This window comes from Humulus lupulus, chromosome X (genome assembly GCF_963169125.1).
Source record: "Humulus lupulus chromosome X, drHumLupu1.1, whole genome shotgun sequence".
Lineage (NCBI taxonomy): Eukaryota > Viridiplantae > Streptophyta > Magnoliopsida > Rosales > Cannabaceae > Humulus > Humulus lupulus.
In genome coordinates, this window is record NC_084802.1 from 101,722,971 (window position 1) to 101,739,141 (window position 16,171).

A 16,171-nucleotide genomic window follows, 5' to 3' on the forward strand; every position below is an offset into this window, starting at 1 on the left:
TTTTTTTTTTAAAGTGTGAAGATATTGTTATGTACATGTTTTTTTTTTTCATATAGGCTTCGATTATTATTGTATGAAGATGGTGTAACCAGTTACTTCTGTGTTAGATTGTAAAAGCTATATATTTTCAGGTAACTGGTTACTGTTTCTTTAGTTTATATTTCTATTTTTTTAATTATTTTTTGATTTATTTATGTTTGTTGTGTTTTTTTTTTTTTTGTGTGAACGATTTGTGATTATATAACTAGGTTTTTTAAGTAGTTGGTTTTATTAATATATAGTTGTTTGTTAAATTTTCTTATAGTAACTGCTTTTTTTTTCTATTTTTATGTGTTGTAACCAGGTACTTGAATCTTCAGATTTTAAATATCTTGTGTTGGAAGCTAGAAGTTGAGTATCAAGTTTATAATATTTATGTTTTTTTGTTTTTTGTGAAAGATTTGTGGTTATATAATTAGGTTTTTAAATCGTTGGTTACATGTATATGTAGTTGTTTGTTAAATTTACTTATAGTATCTGTTTTTTTTCTTTCTATAATATGTGTTGTAACCAGGTACTTGAGTCTTCAGATTTTGAATATCTTTGTGTTTGGAACCATGAAGTTGAGTATCAAGTTTATAAAATGTAAAATGTTTAAAAAGTTTGTACTTTTATTGAAGTAGAAAACATTAGGATACAATTTTATTACATCAAATGAAAATATTGAAATTGTAGTATATCTATTCTTTAGAAAATTATTTGTCTATTTTCTTTGACTTTGTTGGGTTTCGGAGCTTTGGGATTGGTTCATTCTTGCATGTTTTTCTATTATGCCCTTGCTGCGCGCATCTTCCACATTTTATTTGCACCTTTGGTTCTCCTCTAGATCTGATTCTTTTCCTTCTAGGGCGGCCTGGTGGTTTTCTTGATTTTGGTGGTAGGACAATTATGTTTAAAGTCTCTGGCAGTGTCCATTCACTTTCATTTGGCAATGGATGAACAGTTGAGTCATATGTTGCTTTCATAGTTGTAGTTTTGTAGTAATCAGCAACATAATCATATGTTTTCAGCCGTGTTTTGGCGAATGCTGCTAATGCATGTGCACACGGTATTTTGTCTTGTTGGAATCTTTTGCATTCACATGTTTTCTCCATTAGGTTGACCAAAAAATTTCCTTTCTGTTCAACCACAACTTGGTACAGTATAGTGTTTACTGGGAAGACCTGTTTATTTTAGTAGAGGAATACATGTTAGAAACTGGATACTGTGATATTTTTGAGTAACTGGTTACTAAAAGTTTTGGTAAATAATATTCAGTGCTCAATATATGTCAGGTACCTGAAATTTAATGGCACGAATAAAGTTTTCTCTAAGCACAGTTTCAGTATCTGTTGTTACTTGTGTGAATGTTCCGTTTGCTTCGTTACCATTTTTCTGTAACGCCCTACTTCCTTAGAGCCGTTACTAAGTGAGTTTTAAGACATAACAGTGCAATGAACTCGCTAACCGAGGTTTTGAAGCAAAAGTGTGACTAATAAAAGTTAAGGCTGTAATCTTTGAAAATGCGTTGACTCAATAAAAACTTCTAGTATTAAACAATTGGGATCCCAAAAATAAGGTTTGAAAACTATTTACATCTTGAAATAAGTTTACAGTTGATCAGTTATAAAATCATAGATTATTACAGCCAATTTCAAATAAACCCCCAACCAAAGCAGTCGGGCAGGCCAAACATGTACACGTCACTTCACACTCTCCGTACTCATGGTTGGTTGACTCAGTCATTGCCCTACCTGCAACACAGAGCACCCGTGAGCCGAAGCCCAGCAAGAAAACTCATGCAGAATATAACATATGCAATGTATACAGTTTATCATAACAGATAATCCTCAAATAAACAAGTCAACCATTAGACTAAGCAAACACGACCATGCCGCCCCAGAGACCTTACCAAAGCCCTGGGGTATCGGTTCTCACCGCGAGGATAACTCATGTATCCCTTGGGTCCCACCCTGAATATAGCATAACACATGTATCCACCGGGCCCCGCCCTGACTATAGCATCCCATGTGCTAGGTGTTACTTTCGGCCCACGGCCGCCCCGGCCTACGCCGTACTCGGCCCACGGCCGCCCCGGCCTCCGCCGTACTCGGCCCACGGCCGCCCCGGCCTCCGCCGTACTCGGCCCTTGCCGTTCATTTCATCATAATCACACATATAGTACGTTCGAAATAATCATTCACACACATCATGATTCACTTAAGGTTAAACATTTGCACATAATACAATCTAGGGCCATGCCCTACAATCACACAGTGGGGCCATGCTCTATTCTCGGGTGTTACGGTTTTCTTACCTGCATTCCGAGCCTCCTGATGCACTAAAGCCACGAGCACGGTCCTCTAGCACGAGCCTCACCAACAACCTAGTCACAACACACAAGAAACATCCCTCATTACTAATCAACCCAAAACCACTTCCCGGGACCAATCCCGCACTCTCGGGACTCCCAAATCCCTAAAACAATTCGCCGGAAACATCCCCCGAACCCCCGGAGCAAAAGCTCAAAAATGCAACTTTTGGTGCCCTGAAAATGGCCTTGTGCCGCGGCACAAGAAAGTTGTGCCGCGGCACCCATCAGACAGGGGCTCCTCGCCGCGGCACGAAAAAGCTGTGCCGCGGCACGCCTTCGCAGACCCAGAATTCTGGGTTTTCTCCTGCGTTTTCTCCGAGCTAAAACCTTCCCAATTCATACCAAACCAATACCCAAACCCCAAAATCAAATCCAAACTTCATATGACCCATCTAACAACCCATAAACATCATCAAAGCAATTAAACACACAATCAAATCCCCAAAATCCACATCCTTGATTTAAATTTCAGAAAATTAAAAACTCAAAGTTCAAACTTAAACCATGCTCAAATCTCTTAACCCATAACATAATCAAGTCTTAAATGTGTATAAATTCCTTACCTCAAGTAGAGAATCCCATCCCAAGCTCCCTTGATTCATCTCCTAAGTCTCCAAATTTCAGTTCCTTCACTTCTCTTCTTCTTCTTCTTCTTCCCATTGCCCTAACTTCCCTTCTCTTTGGTTTTTCTTCTCTTTAGTTTTTTTTATCAAAACCCATCAATGCCAAGACCAAACCGTGTACCCCTATAACACAGCTCAAATTTGTCTATTAACCTTGCCAAATGACCACTTTACCCCTCCTTGCATATCCTTTCATAACTAAACCTCAAGGGCTTACTTGCCATTTCCTATCCATTACAATTCTACCATTTTACCATCAAAACCTGTTACTCTCTATGGTTACTAACAGTCACACAAGTTACCAAAATCTCTCAAGAACTGAGTTACAAAATCCCCGAATTACCCTTAGGCTCCCCCCGAGCCGGGTATAAAATCCCGTTGTGACATCTAAGTTAAACTAGCTCTCTAGGACCGTCTCGGCACGTGCATCACAATAATAAAACCACACTCACGTGGTACAATTCACATAATACAATTATCACATATCAATACAGTTATGCCCAACATGGCCAAAATTACAATTACGCCCTTCTAACACGATCCGGGCCTACATGCATACTAGTAAACGTAGCCATGCATCTCAGTTAAACAAATAGCCAAATAACATGCTTTAAACCATAACCATGCATTAAATTCATAAAATCACACATAAATCCCAACCTGCCCTCCTGGCACACTAATCAAGGCCCTTAAGCCTTAATAGCGAATTTGGGTCGTTACATTTTCCATACCCATTTTTGAACTAAACTTCGAAGGCCCTCCATCATTGTAGTGATTGGCAGCGTTCTTGCAGCTTTCAATGCAGCATTTATTGATTCAGCTATATTTGATGTCATCATTGTATATCTTCTTGTTGGAGCATGGCATCTAGACCAAGTTGAATATCCAATTTTTTGTAAATACGGTCTTATGCGTGTGTCAATCTTGTCTATTTCATGCATGTAGTGCTCAAATGATTGAACCCTGTATGCCTTTGCTGCTTTGACAAAGTTTAGGTTTAGGTCCTCCCCATGGACACCAAAATTGACTTTGATGTTGTTTAACAGGTGGAATATGCATGCTCCATGGAAAGCTTTTGAGTATACATCGTCTATAGCATTTTCTATGCTTTTATGCCTGTCTGAAATGATTGTCATACCTGTTTGCAAAATCACAATGGAGTAACTGGTTATTCTGTCTTAACTGAGTAACTAGTTTCATTAATTTATATGACTGTTATTTTATTTTTTTTTACACTGTTTTCACTATTTTATTGCTAGATTATTATTAAACTGATAATTTTATGAGTTTAGTTTGTTTCAATAAGAATATAAAGAAGAAAACAGTACCTTCTCTTTCTCCATATGTCTCCTTTAGCTTTGTGAAAAACCATAACCATGATGAATCATTTTCAGAGTCTCCTATTCCAAAGGCTAATGGGAATATGTTGTTGTTAGCATCCATTGTTGAAGCAGTGAATAAAGTTCCCCCAAATGATGTCTTCAAGTAAGTTCCATCTATCACAATGACTGGCCTATAGTGTTTCCATCCTTTGATGGAATTTGCAAATGCTAGGTACATATATTTGAAGTGATATGTATTGTCTGTAACCAGGTGTGTAATTGTACCTGGGTTCGAGACTTTTAGCATGTGAAGGTAGATGGGAAGATTTTGGTATGAATCATCTTGGTTTCCCCTTGCCAATTCTAAAGCTTTTTCTCTTGCTGTCCAGGCTTTTTGGTACCCCATTGAAACACCAAAATCATCTAGCATGTCGTTGATTATGTCATGTGGTGTGTGTACTCTCTTTATTGACATGTATTTTGATTTTATTAGTTCCCCAATGACATTGCAATTAGCATGCCTGTGGTCTTCCATAATGATATCCAAGGAGCAAGTGTGAGTTTTTACATACTTTCTGATTTTAAATGTTTCTGTTTTCCTGAACTTTGAAGCTCTAAGTAACCAGTTACAATTGGCATCCACACAGGTTACCAAGTACTCTCTTGGTTCAGATCTTTTTGTCTTGAATTGGAAGTTGTAGATCATAGCATAATAACATAGAGCATATTTCAAGAGCTTTTTGTCCTTATAAATCTGCCCTTCTTCAACTTTGAAAATTTTATGAACAGTTATAATTTCTGTTTCTTCTTTTCTTTTTCTTTTGTTTTCTTCTGTTCTCTCTATGATAAATTCTGCTACATCATCAGCTATGTCTGTAATATTTGGGAAGGTTTGTACCTGGTTATTTCTTGTGTAGGTTGCTTCGTCATATTGTAATTCTGTAGCTGATTGCTTGTTGTTTAGTTGAAGAACTAGCTTTTCTAAATCTGTGTTCTGTTTTTTTGTTTCTTCTTCATATGTATTGTGTTGAACAGTGTCAGCTATTGTTTGATGAAAAGTGGTGATGCATAGTGGTAGCTCAGTTACTTCATTTTGCTTCTTTTTCAGCTCAATGTAGAATAGGACTGAATTGTCAGTGAGTAATTTCATTGGTGGCATACGTGGTGATAACTGGTAACTCAGCTCAATATTTTGAATATTGCATTTTATCTCAGTTTTCACTAAATGAACCAAATTGTTTAGAGAACAATTTGTTGGTATTATCAGTCCAGTCATGGTGTAGTCATCGTACTGATATCTATCTGTCCATACACCTCCAAAACGAATCAATGTCATTATGGTCTCCATATCTGCAATATAGCACAACATAATTTTTAGTGATGTTTAAAATGTATTTGGTTATGTTAGTGAATGAATACTATTAATGTTGAAATTATTTTAGTAACTGGTTTCTTTTACTGAATCGAGAACTATTTTCTAGGTTCCATAATTATTTATGTTGCATTAAATTCTGTTTTTGTGTGTGTAACTGGTTACTTTAGTGAATGTGTTGTCTTTTTTTTAATTTTTAAAAATTTTCAAATATGCAAAGTTAAAATTATATTGTGTAACTGGTTTCATAAACGTAAATCAGTTTCTATTTTTACATTTTTCATGATAATTTATTATGCAGAATGTTATTATTATTATTTTTCGTATGTAACTGGTTACTGTATTTATTTTGTTGTTATTTTTATATTATTTTGTAATATTTGAATTATGTAATGTTGAACTTTTTTTGTGATGTAACTGGTTTCATGTGTGTAATTAAAAAAGTTTTGAAACAAGTAGTTTGAGTCAAGAATTTTATGAGGAAGTAATTTGCAGATTCTTTGTGTAAATATTTTGCATGTCGTATATTTGAAAAAAGATTTGCTTACCTGTTTGAGAAATCAGAGAAATTGATGGTTTTCTGCTTTTGCTGATGTGAACGAACGTAAAAGCAGGGGATGTAATCGGAGAAGAAGATCTGTTTATTGGAGAAGAAGAAGAAGAAGAAGATCTGAAATTGAATTTAATGTTGATGACTGGAGAAAGATGATGTTAGTGTCGCGATATTTACGAAGAGGAGACGATGATGAGAGTAGCAGCCACCAATTCTTGATCGGAAACAATGGAGAATATGAAGCTGTGATCGAAAAAAATGGTCGATGAATTGCTGTACGCGGACAAAAAATTTCTTGATTGGCAGTGGGCGAAATCTTTTTCTTGATCGAAAATTATGGGAATCAAGTTTGTTAGTTTATGGGAATTCCATATTTATTTTTTTGTATTAACCGTGTATTACCATATTTGGCTTAATTATTTTTTTGTCCATATATATTTAAAGTTTGTTTAAGATTCCCATATTTATGTTAACTTCTCATTGATCTTTTACATGAAGTTAGAGTTTCAAAAAAGATCAAACTAAAATAGATCCATATCAGCATTATATAATACGATATGATTTATATTGTTTCTTATAAAATACTTCAAACAAACGTAAGCTGATGATATAACTATGGGCTGTTTAGAAGAGGTTGCAGCCAGTCAAAGCTTACATTGGCTTATTGACATCCCTGACAGTAACAAATGAGGTGAAATCACCATGAAAATATAGTATTCATGAACCATATGTGATAAATTTAATAGACATGTTTCAGTCTATCTTCAGTCAATGTAAGCTCTTCTCGCATGTTTCAGTCTATCTTCTCAAACCTCTTCTCGCATTTCCTCTACTGAACGTGTTCCAAGTATGCCTCGTTCTCGACGGGCTGAAATAAGCTCTTTTTCTAAAAGGGACTCCACTCCCTCAGCTTGAATCATCTTCATCCTCCTTGATCCTGTCCAATTATGATGAGCACTACAAAAAAGAACACTTTCAGTGACTAACATTTTAGTCACATAAAATCATCACTTAGTCGCGCAAATTTTTTTGCGACTTTGTCGCTCCATAGTCATAGAAAGTCGGTCGTAGAAATCTTTTAGCGACTAAATTTTTTGTAGTCACGAAAAGTTGCTACTTATTATGACTATGGAGAGCCAATAGTCATCCCATGGGCTACAAAAATGGACCATAGGATGTTTTTGTTTTAGTCACTAAAAGTAAATAGACATAAATTTTTTTGTTTTTAGTCACTAAAAATAAATTAAAGGACCAATAAATTGGTCACATAAGCACCATTTGTTACTTTTTATCACTAAAAAAACTATTTTCAATTACTAAAAGTTAGTCACTAAAACTCTAATTTTTTATGTGAGCTACTTGCAAGTGGCATTAGCAGTACAACTACAACAATACTTTTTAATTATGATTTATTGCTTTGCATGTGAAAGGTGAAATATATATATATATATGCATTTGTAATCAAACTTCTCATCTGCATTACCGTGTGCATTTGTCAAAACCCATAACAGAGACCTTCCTTTTATTATCCACCTACAATACACAAAAAAATGATAAACCTTTCAAAACAACGACAATAGTAATGTCAAAAAGTAAAGTTTAACCATAACTAAATAAAATTCAGTCTCCAAAACATCATAGAAGACCATACATGCTCAAATGAGCTTGGTACAAGATAAATCCATAATTCAAGAGTAAAAGGAAAGAAACATGAGCAACAATAAACATATATTTCATAGAAAAGAATAATGGATGCATTGAGAATTAAAGGTTGTATTTGTCCACATTTCCGCATTGCCTAGTAGATCATTATTCCTACAGCTAGAATATATAACAAAAGAAAAAGTCAAAGAAAACAGAGTAAACCATCAAATCATTGGATTAAAAAAGGTATGGTCATTATCACCTCTCATTAGAATATCCACAAATCCAACCTTTCCTGACCTAAAAATGAACAAAGAAAATAATATTTAAAACCAATAACATAAGTAACATTTTGGATGCTTCAAAATCAATCACCTGAAACATAAGAACTACTGCTGAATAATTATTAAGGAAGTTAAAGCTGAGAGAAAATGAGCAATTCATTCATAATAGGAACATAACCATAGACAACAATAAACTAAAGTATATCTTCCATTGACCCACCAATATGCATAACTTATTAATGCAACCAATAGTGAATCAATAAGAACAACACAAATGCTTTTCTACATAATAATACATATTTGGGTCTAAATTTATATTAATCAAGAAATTTACTGCACCTAGGTATGAAATATCTATACCCTCAAAATCTGCATAAATAGTAGACAAAAAACTATATTTTCATTTGCAATTATTACATTATAAAAATACAACCTAGAAGAAAATCATGTATAAAGTTGTTCCATGAATAGCGTCATAACTTACTTAAGAGAGTGAAGAGATCAAGCTTGTGGAATGGATAGGGTAACCCTGCTGCAAAAAAATAAATAAAGGATAACCCATATGACCAAACATTTAGATGTATGTATGTTTATATATATATATACACGTCAGCAACATCAAAACAAAATTACTAAGTCCCCTTGCATAACAAATATGAGCAGAATCAAATCTAGATAGCTCAATTGTATAAAAACATGAAACTACTCAAACCCATTTCACAAAAATGAGCAACAAAGCATTCCATTACTCCAATCGAAAGGAAAAATACAAAAAATAATACCAAGAGAACAACCAAATTTTAATAGTTTTTTTAAAAGTGGCCATATCAAATGTAGCACTACTCTTGTAGTGATTAATGAAATTATTTAAGATTTAAGAAGATGAAAGATGAGAAGCAAACCTGCAAGAAGGAGCACTACTCTATGAACAAACCCTTCCACCCTTCAATATTCATTTCCAAATAATATGCAGTAGCACACAGCGCCTGGGATTTGAAAAGGCAGTGGAGAGTGAGATTTTACCTGCAAGCATTGTCGAGTAGTCCTAGGCCTTTGCGTTGTCCAGCCCTAATGAGCCCGCGCTAGCCCGTCGCAACCCCCACCAGCGACGGTGGACCTGCACAGAGAAGAATGAAATGGAATGAGGGAGAAGATTGAAATGAGATAGAGATGGTGAGCAAGAGGGTGCGGTTGTGATGTGAGTGAAATGGGAGTGAAGAAAACGCAAGAGAGAGTGACAAAAAAAATTGTTTTAAGACTTAATTTTTGTTTTTAATTCTACTGCCCAATAGTTTTTCAGTCCCGCCTAATACACTACCACATTTTTGTGTTCTAATTTCTTTTACAACTTAACAAACATAAATCATATTTATTCTTTATAACTTTTCTTATTTCTTTTATAGCTTCACAAACATAATCATATTTATGAAATATATATTTTAATATTTTTAGAATATATTTTATTTGACAAATATTAAAAAAATTGTTTAAAAAAATTATTAACATGTATACATATAAAATAAATTGATTAATAAAACTAATATTAATATGAATAAAAAACTAATTTATAATTTATAAATATATATTTACATAATTTAGTATTTTTAAAATTATACTATTCGTTAATTTTTTTACAATATTTTTCCAATTAATAAAACAACTCTTTTTTAACTAATAATACAAATTTTATAAATATGTTAAAGAATAATATAGTTAATTTTATAAATATGTTAAAGAATAATAAATTTAAATTTTGATATAAAAATTATTATGAATACAAAAATTAATAATATGAAAAATTTAGAAAAAAAAATATAGTTTTAAAAGTTTTTAAATAATAAATCATTTATATATATAATTTAGTTTATTTTTAAAATTATACTATTCATTAATTTTTTTACAATATTTTTCCAACTAATAAAACAACTTTTTTTTAACTAATACACGTTTTATAAATATGTTAAAGAATAATATAGTTAATTTTATAAATATGTTAAAGAATAATAAATTTAAGTTTTGATATAAAAATTATTATAAATAAAAAAGTTAATAATATGAAAATTTTGGAAACAAAAAAAATCTAGTTTTAAAAGTTTTTAATAAATACATAATTTTTATAAATATATATTTACATAATTTAGTTTATTTTTAAAATTATACTATTCATTAATTATAATTTTAGATTTTTTATTTGAATTTTGGCGACATCTTATGACAGTCGGCATTGGACTTTTATTAACTGTCGGCGTTGGGGTCAATAGCGACACATTTTAACAGTCGACGTTGGTCTCAAATTAACTGTCGGCGTTAGGGTCAATAGCGACATATTTTAACTATCGACATTGGTCTCGAATTAACTGTCAATGTTGGAGTCAATAGCGACACATTTTAACTGTCGGTGTTCAGGTCAATAGCGACAGACAAAAACAATGGTGACAGTTATTAGCTGTCGGCGTAAAGTCTCGCTAAGCAATTACGACAATCAACAAAGTTGACTGTCGTGGTTGGGTGTCGGGAAAGCCCAATTTTGTAGTAGTGATAGACAATGTTTCGCCCTAATATTTTTAATACATTTATGTCATACATTATATTAAAAACTTTTTTTTATATATATATTGTTTATTTATTTAAATTTATATGATAATTAAAAAATATATAATAAAAATAAATACATTTTTACAATTTTATTACTAAGCAAATGTGTATTGCACGTTGCTTCTACCTAGTAGAGAGAAAAAGTAAGAGGTGTCATAATATGGAGAGAAAAAAGAATGAAGTGGCATAGAAAAAAAATTGTACGGATAAACAAATTAGAAAAAGATAAGTATTAAGAGTTTTTTTTTAATGAGAAAAGAAAGATAAGCATTAAGAGTTGGAAAAGTAAAACGAGCAATATATATTTTAGAATAAATAGGAATTTTGCCCGAACTATCATTCATGTAGAATTTTTCCATAAACTCACCCCAAACTTTAACAATCATAGCAAATGTACCCCTTTAGTTATATTATGTTCATTTTTTAAACGGTTTGCTAGTCTGACTACTGCCTATATGTATAGTTGCAGTATGAAGGTCTATTTAACTAACTTAAGCTAGCCGGAACTGAATTTGTTGACATTAAACATACAAATATTAGCTCTAAGAATATAGATATATATTTCCAGAATTTGTCATTAGACTACTATCTATGCATGTATTTCCTGCCTGGATTGTTGAATGGTTTGTTAGTCTGACTACTGGCTACATGTATAGTTGCATTATGAGGGTCTATTTAACTAACTTAAGCTACCTAGAACTGAGTTTAATGACATTAAACATACAAATATTAGCTCTAAGTATATAGATATATATTTTCAGAATTTGTCATTAGACTACTATCTATGCATGTATTTCCTGCTTGAATTGTTGAATTGTGTCTGATTAGTGTTATATCATTGTCAAAATCAACAAACTGTTTTAAAAAAATAAACGAAATGCAACTGAAGGAGGACATTTGCAATGGTTGGTATAGTTCAGTATAGCACAATAAAACAAAAGGGCTGATTTTTTTTTTTATAGATGACAAATCATAAATTAAATAATAAAATAAGTAAGAAAACTAAAGAGGACAACATAGAATTACAAAAACAAGAAAAACGAAGGGAAGGAAAACATAACGAGGATTGAGCAACTTATTCAAATTTGTATCTACTGTATAGATACAAGGGATATTTGCGGCAATAATGCCTATGTAGTTAAGTTTGTTGCACTTAAATGCTTATGTAAAAAATTTGGCGACAATAATGCCTACAGTTAATGTTTTGGTGCAGTCGTTGGTCCTTGAGCCATTAGGGGTATACAGGATACACGTGGCACGACCCAATTGGGTTAAATTATTAAAATTTAAAACAAAAACAACTAATGTTTCTGTTTTCTAATTTAAAAAAAAAAAACTAACCATTAAAAATATAACAAAAAAAATGAATGTCTTAATAACAAGTTCTAAAACATAACTAAAACCAAAAAATCTAAAAATTCCATACCCAGAAAAAAGATCGAAGCTTTCCCCCCGACGATCGAAGAGACGATCGACTCCAGCACGGAAGAGACAACGACGACTTTGCCTCCACAATACTAATCATTCGACAACCGGAGGAACAACATCCCGACTACGGTGAGTTCTTTTCTTTTGTACAGAACCTGTTGACTGGGTTTCATTTCTTCTCAAAGTATTTTTACAATTTTTTGGGGAGAATGATAATGATACTCTATATAGAGAAGTTTGGGCGAGAAAGGGTGTCGGATTTCAAATTTTTTAGGGGTGAGAGTTTTGTTGATTTACAGTAGGTGGTATTATTAAATTTGGGTAAAATTGTTGTTGGGAAGCATGTGCATACAATTGACAGAGTGGGATCCATTGAAATATATGCTTTTTTTATTGAAGGGAATCTTTGTTTTTGTGGTCCATGGTTCAATCATGTGGTGGACTATGTTGCTCTTCAAGTGTGTGAACTATATTGTGTTTCGGTTTGTGTGTGTGTGAAGTGTTGACATAGCATTTTTTATTTCTGTTGACTAGGGCAGTATTCTAAACTAGAGTTGTCTTTATTTAACAGGTGGTCATACTAACATCTTCACTATTGCAATACACCATGAGGGAAGCTGGTTTACTCCATTCGGCAATAGAAGATATGAAGGAGGTAAAGTTGATTATGTTGATTGGGTGGATACTGATTACTTCACTAGGATGGAATTGGATGGAATGGCCTTGGACTTAGGACATAAACTTCCAGTGGGTTTTATGTACAAACCAATAAGAAAGGTGCTTAATATGGACTTCATGGTGGTAGGGGATAAGGAGATCCTAAGAATTGTAGAGGATATTGAGAGGAATCGGGCTACAAAGATTGGCATATATCTTGTTTTTCCTAAAACAATTCGACCTTTATATTGGAAGGAAGATTTAGAAGCTGTTAAACATGTCCCTGCTGCCACTTTACCTCCTCTGAAAAGATGTATTATAGAGGAACTACCAGATGATTGTGATGTCCCTGCAGATGTTGTTGGTATCCCTGTTGATGCAACCATTGATGGGGAACAGGAAGAGTTTGATGCTGATCAATACTCAGAGGAATTTTAGGATGCTGACTTTGATGAACTTGATAAAGAGGAATATGAAGAAGAGTTTGACTACATGGATTATGAAAGTGATATGGAGAACCAAATACCAGAGGTGGTTGTGCTTTCAAATTCAGAGGATGATATTGGTGATGTGAGGGAAGATACAGTTGAGGAGAACCAAAAACCAATTCAGAGTGACAAAAATGGGAAAGGAAAGCAAGCTGGTGTGAGGGAAAATACAGCTGAGGAGAGCCAAGACAAAGTTCAGCGTGACAGAAAAGGGAAAGGAAAGCAAATGGATGAAGATTTCATATTGGAGGAGGAAGAATTTGGGCAAGATGTTGAAGCTGAGATAGAGATGGGTACACAGTCTGACCCTAGGAGGTGGTGGCAATCAGTTTCAGATTTTTGTACTCAAAATGTTGATGATGGAGACTCAGATGGTATATGTTCTGAGGAGGAGTTACACGAATTGAAGTCAAATGATGAGTTTGATGCTGGTAAAAATTCCAAAGAATTCAACCCGAAAACCAAAATGCAAAACTTCCAATTTGTTCTTTGCATGGAATTTGCCACTGTTACAATTTTAAGGAATGCAATAAGGGAGAACTTTATTGAAGGTGATCGAGAATATGTATTTATTTCCAATGATTCAAATAGAGTTGGAGTTAAGTGCAAGGGTGCAAACTGTGAAAGGATGTTGTTTGCTTCAATAGTTAACAAGACAGAAGGCAAGACAATGAGGGTCAAAACACTTGTTGACAAGCATAGTTGTGGCATTGTTTTGGACAATAAAAAGCTGACCTCAACTTGGCTTGCAAAGCACTTTTTGGAGCAATTTAGGCTAAATCCGAGTATGGAATACAATGCATTTAGGGAGATAACTGCAAAGACCAAGTACTCACGTGTGTCTAGCTGGACATTTTACAGAGCCAAGATAAAAGCAAGGAAGATGTTGGAAGGGTCTGTCAAGGAAAAATATGCCATTCTTGATGATTACTGTAAAAGGTTGTTGGCTACCAATCCTGGCTCTACTGTGAAGTTGAAAACTGATTTGGTTAATGGGAGAAGGACATTTCAGCATATTTATATTTGTCTGAAGGCATGTAGAGATGGCTGGTTAGGGGGGTTGTAGACCTCTAATTGGTCTTGATGGCTGCTTTTTAAAAGGATATTGTAGGGGGCATTTTATTGGCTGCAGTAGGCATTGACGTTAATAACTCCATGTTTCCCATTGCCTACTGTGTTGCTGAAAAGGAAAACATTGAGGTTTGGACTTGGTTCTTGGAGCTATTAAAGGATGATCTTGGGAATTTGAGTCCTACCAAGGTGACAATGATGAGTAATTGTCAAAAAGGATTAGAAAATGCAATGAGAGCCATCTTTAGTGGGTGTGAGGTGAGGTATTGTGTTAGACATCTTCATGCTAACTTTAAAAATGAATATCTTGGACTTTTACTTAAGGAACTTTTGTGGGCAACAGCTAATACTACAACACAAGCTGAGTTTGCTCAAGCAATGCAAGGATGTCTCGGATGGTGCTTACAATTGGCTAGCAGGGAAAAACCCCACAGAATGGAGTAAGTCAAATATTTTAGAGTACCCAAAATGTGACATTTTGGTGAATAATTTGTGTGAGAGTTTCAATGCAGCCATACTTGATGCTCGCAACAAGCCAATTATAACTTTACTAGAGAAAATTAGATTTTGGTTGATGTCTCAGTTTTATAACAAAAAAGATGAGTTGGAGAAGATGACTCAACCTGTGGGGAAGAGAATTTTGAAGATAATTGAGAAGCAAAAAGAGGTTGCAAAGCACTGTCTGGTTACTAGGTCTGACAAGTTTCAGTTTCAGGTTCAATGCAGCAATGGTAGTGCCTTGGTTGTCGATTTGGAATTCAGAACTTGTACATGTAGGAGGTTTCAACTATCTGGGCTTCCTTGTGGCCATGCACTAGCTACTATCTGGTTCATGGGAGGTAATGTCTTTGATTATGTCCACGGATTCTATAAAAAATAATCATTGCAAAAAGCATATGAACAGAGTGTGCATCCTATGCCTAGTCCAGATGTGTGGCCTCAAATAGGATTCAACCCAATTGATCCACCACCTGAGACGAAGCTGCCTAGAAGACCTAAGAAAGCTAGGAGAAGGGAGACAGATGAACCTCCACCTGCTTTAAAGAAAGCTCAAAGAACTGGACAAGTTAAAACATACAGCAATTTTCTGAAAATAGGCCACAGGAGATAAACATGCAAATCTGCTAAGGTGGTTGAGGTATAAACTTTATGCTTTCTTCTCTTCCTAGATAATTTTTATCATTGATTCAAGAATGAATTAGGATTAGTTTCTTTATCATTGTTTTGTGAATTTGGAGCTAAATATTTGTTTATTCAACCTATTTTAGAATCGTGTGGTCAAAAAGCGAGGTCGTCCACCACTGCAGAAACCAACTGAAGCCACACTTTTAAGGAAGGAAAGAAGACTGAAACAACATGCTAAAGGAGGAACTAGTGGTGCAAAGAATGCTCAACCTGATACTGTCTGACTGGAAGGAGTTTCATCTTTTGATTTTATTTTGAACTAGTGGTCGAATCTTGTATTTTGATGTCTGTTATGTGTTATGCAAAGTTGGTATTTGGATGTTGTGGTTGATGGCTGTTTTTGAGTCATGAAGTGTTATGTTGAGCATTTTAGAGTCATGTACAGATCACCTTTTGATCATATTTGTTTTTTGAGTCATGACAGGGTCACGCTAGCCATGATATTGGTCATGTACAGATCAGATACATTTGGCTTCTTAGGCCTATATTTTTGTACCTATCTCTTATGGTAATGAATGTAACTAGTTGTTGATCATATTTATTTCACAAAATACATA

The 16,171-nt window shown here is 34.0% G+C and overlaps 1 protein-coding gene and 1 long non-coding RNA gene across 3 annotated transcripts; both read right to left on the reverse strand.

Annotated features, from left to right (window-relative positions):
• Positions 1 to 734: 734 nt before the first annotated feature.
• LOC133806110 (uncharacterized) lies at positions 735 to 5,685 on the reverse strand. Its single transcript, XM_062244242.1, has 3 exons — positions 4,344 to 5,685; positions 3,747 to 4,153; positions 735 to 1,202 (listed from the first exon to the last, which is right to left on the reverse strand). The coding sequence occupies exons 1-3, from the start codon at positions 5,683 to 5,685 to the stop codon at positions 735 to 737; spliced, it is 2,217 nt and encodes a 738-aa protein (XP_062100226.1).
• A 1,088-nt stretch (positions 5,686 to 6,773) lies between these two features.
• Positions 6,774 to 9,452, reverse strand: LOC133804749 (uncharacterized). Of its 2 annotated transcripts, none has more exons than XR_009878605.1 (5): positions 9,093 to 9,452; positions 8,675 to 8,722; positions 8,169 to 8,206; positions 7,746 to 7,795; positions 6,774 to 7,219 (listed from the first exon to the last, which is right to left on the reverse strand). It is a non-coding gene; the product is annotated as an uncharacterized LOC133804749 (long non-coding RNA). The 2 variants fall into 2 exon arrangements; XR_009878604.1 differs by having other exon boundaries at positions 9,214 to 9,447.
• Between the last annotated feature and the right edge of the window lie 6,719 nt (positions 9,453 to 16,171).

What these genes read in the sequence shown, in the direction of transcription:
- LOC133806110 (XM_062244242.1), bottom strand. Translation starts at nt 5,685, where the DNA reads ATGGAGACCATAATGACATTGATTCGTTTTGGAGGTGTATGGACAGAT. An exon ending in GACATATGGAGAAAGAGAAG is followed by an intron (nt 4,154 to 4,343) that starts GTACTGTTTTCT and finishes TTTTGCAAACAG; the next exon opens with GTATGACAATCATTTCAGAC. An exon ending in GAAGTTTAGTTCAAAAATGG is followed by an intron (nt 1,203 to 3,746) that starts GTATGGAAAATG and finishes TAAAATAAACAG; the next exon opens with GTCTTCCCAGTAAACACTAT.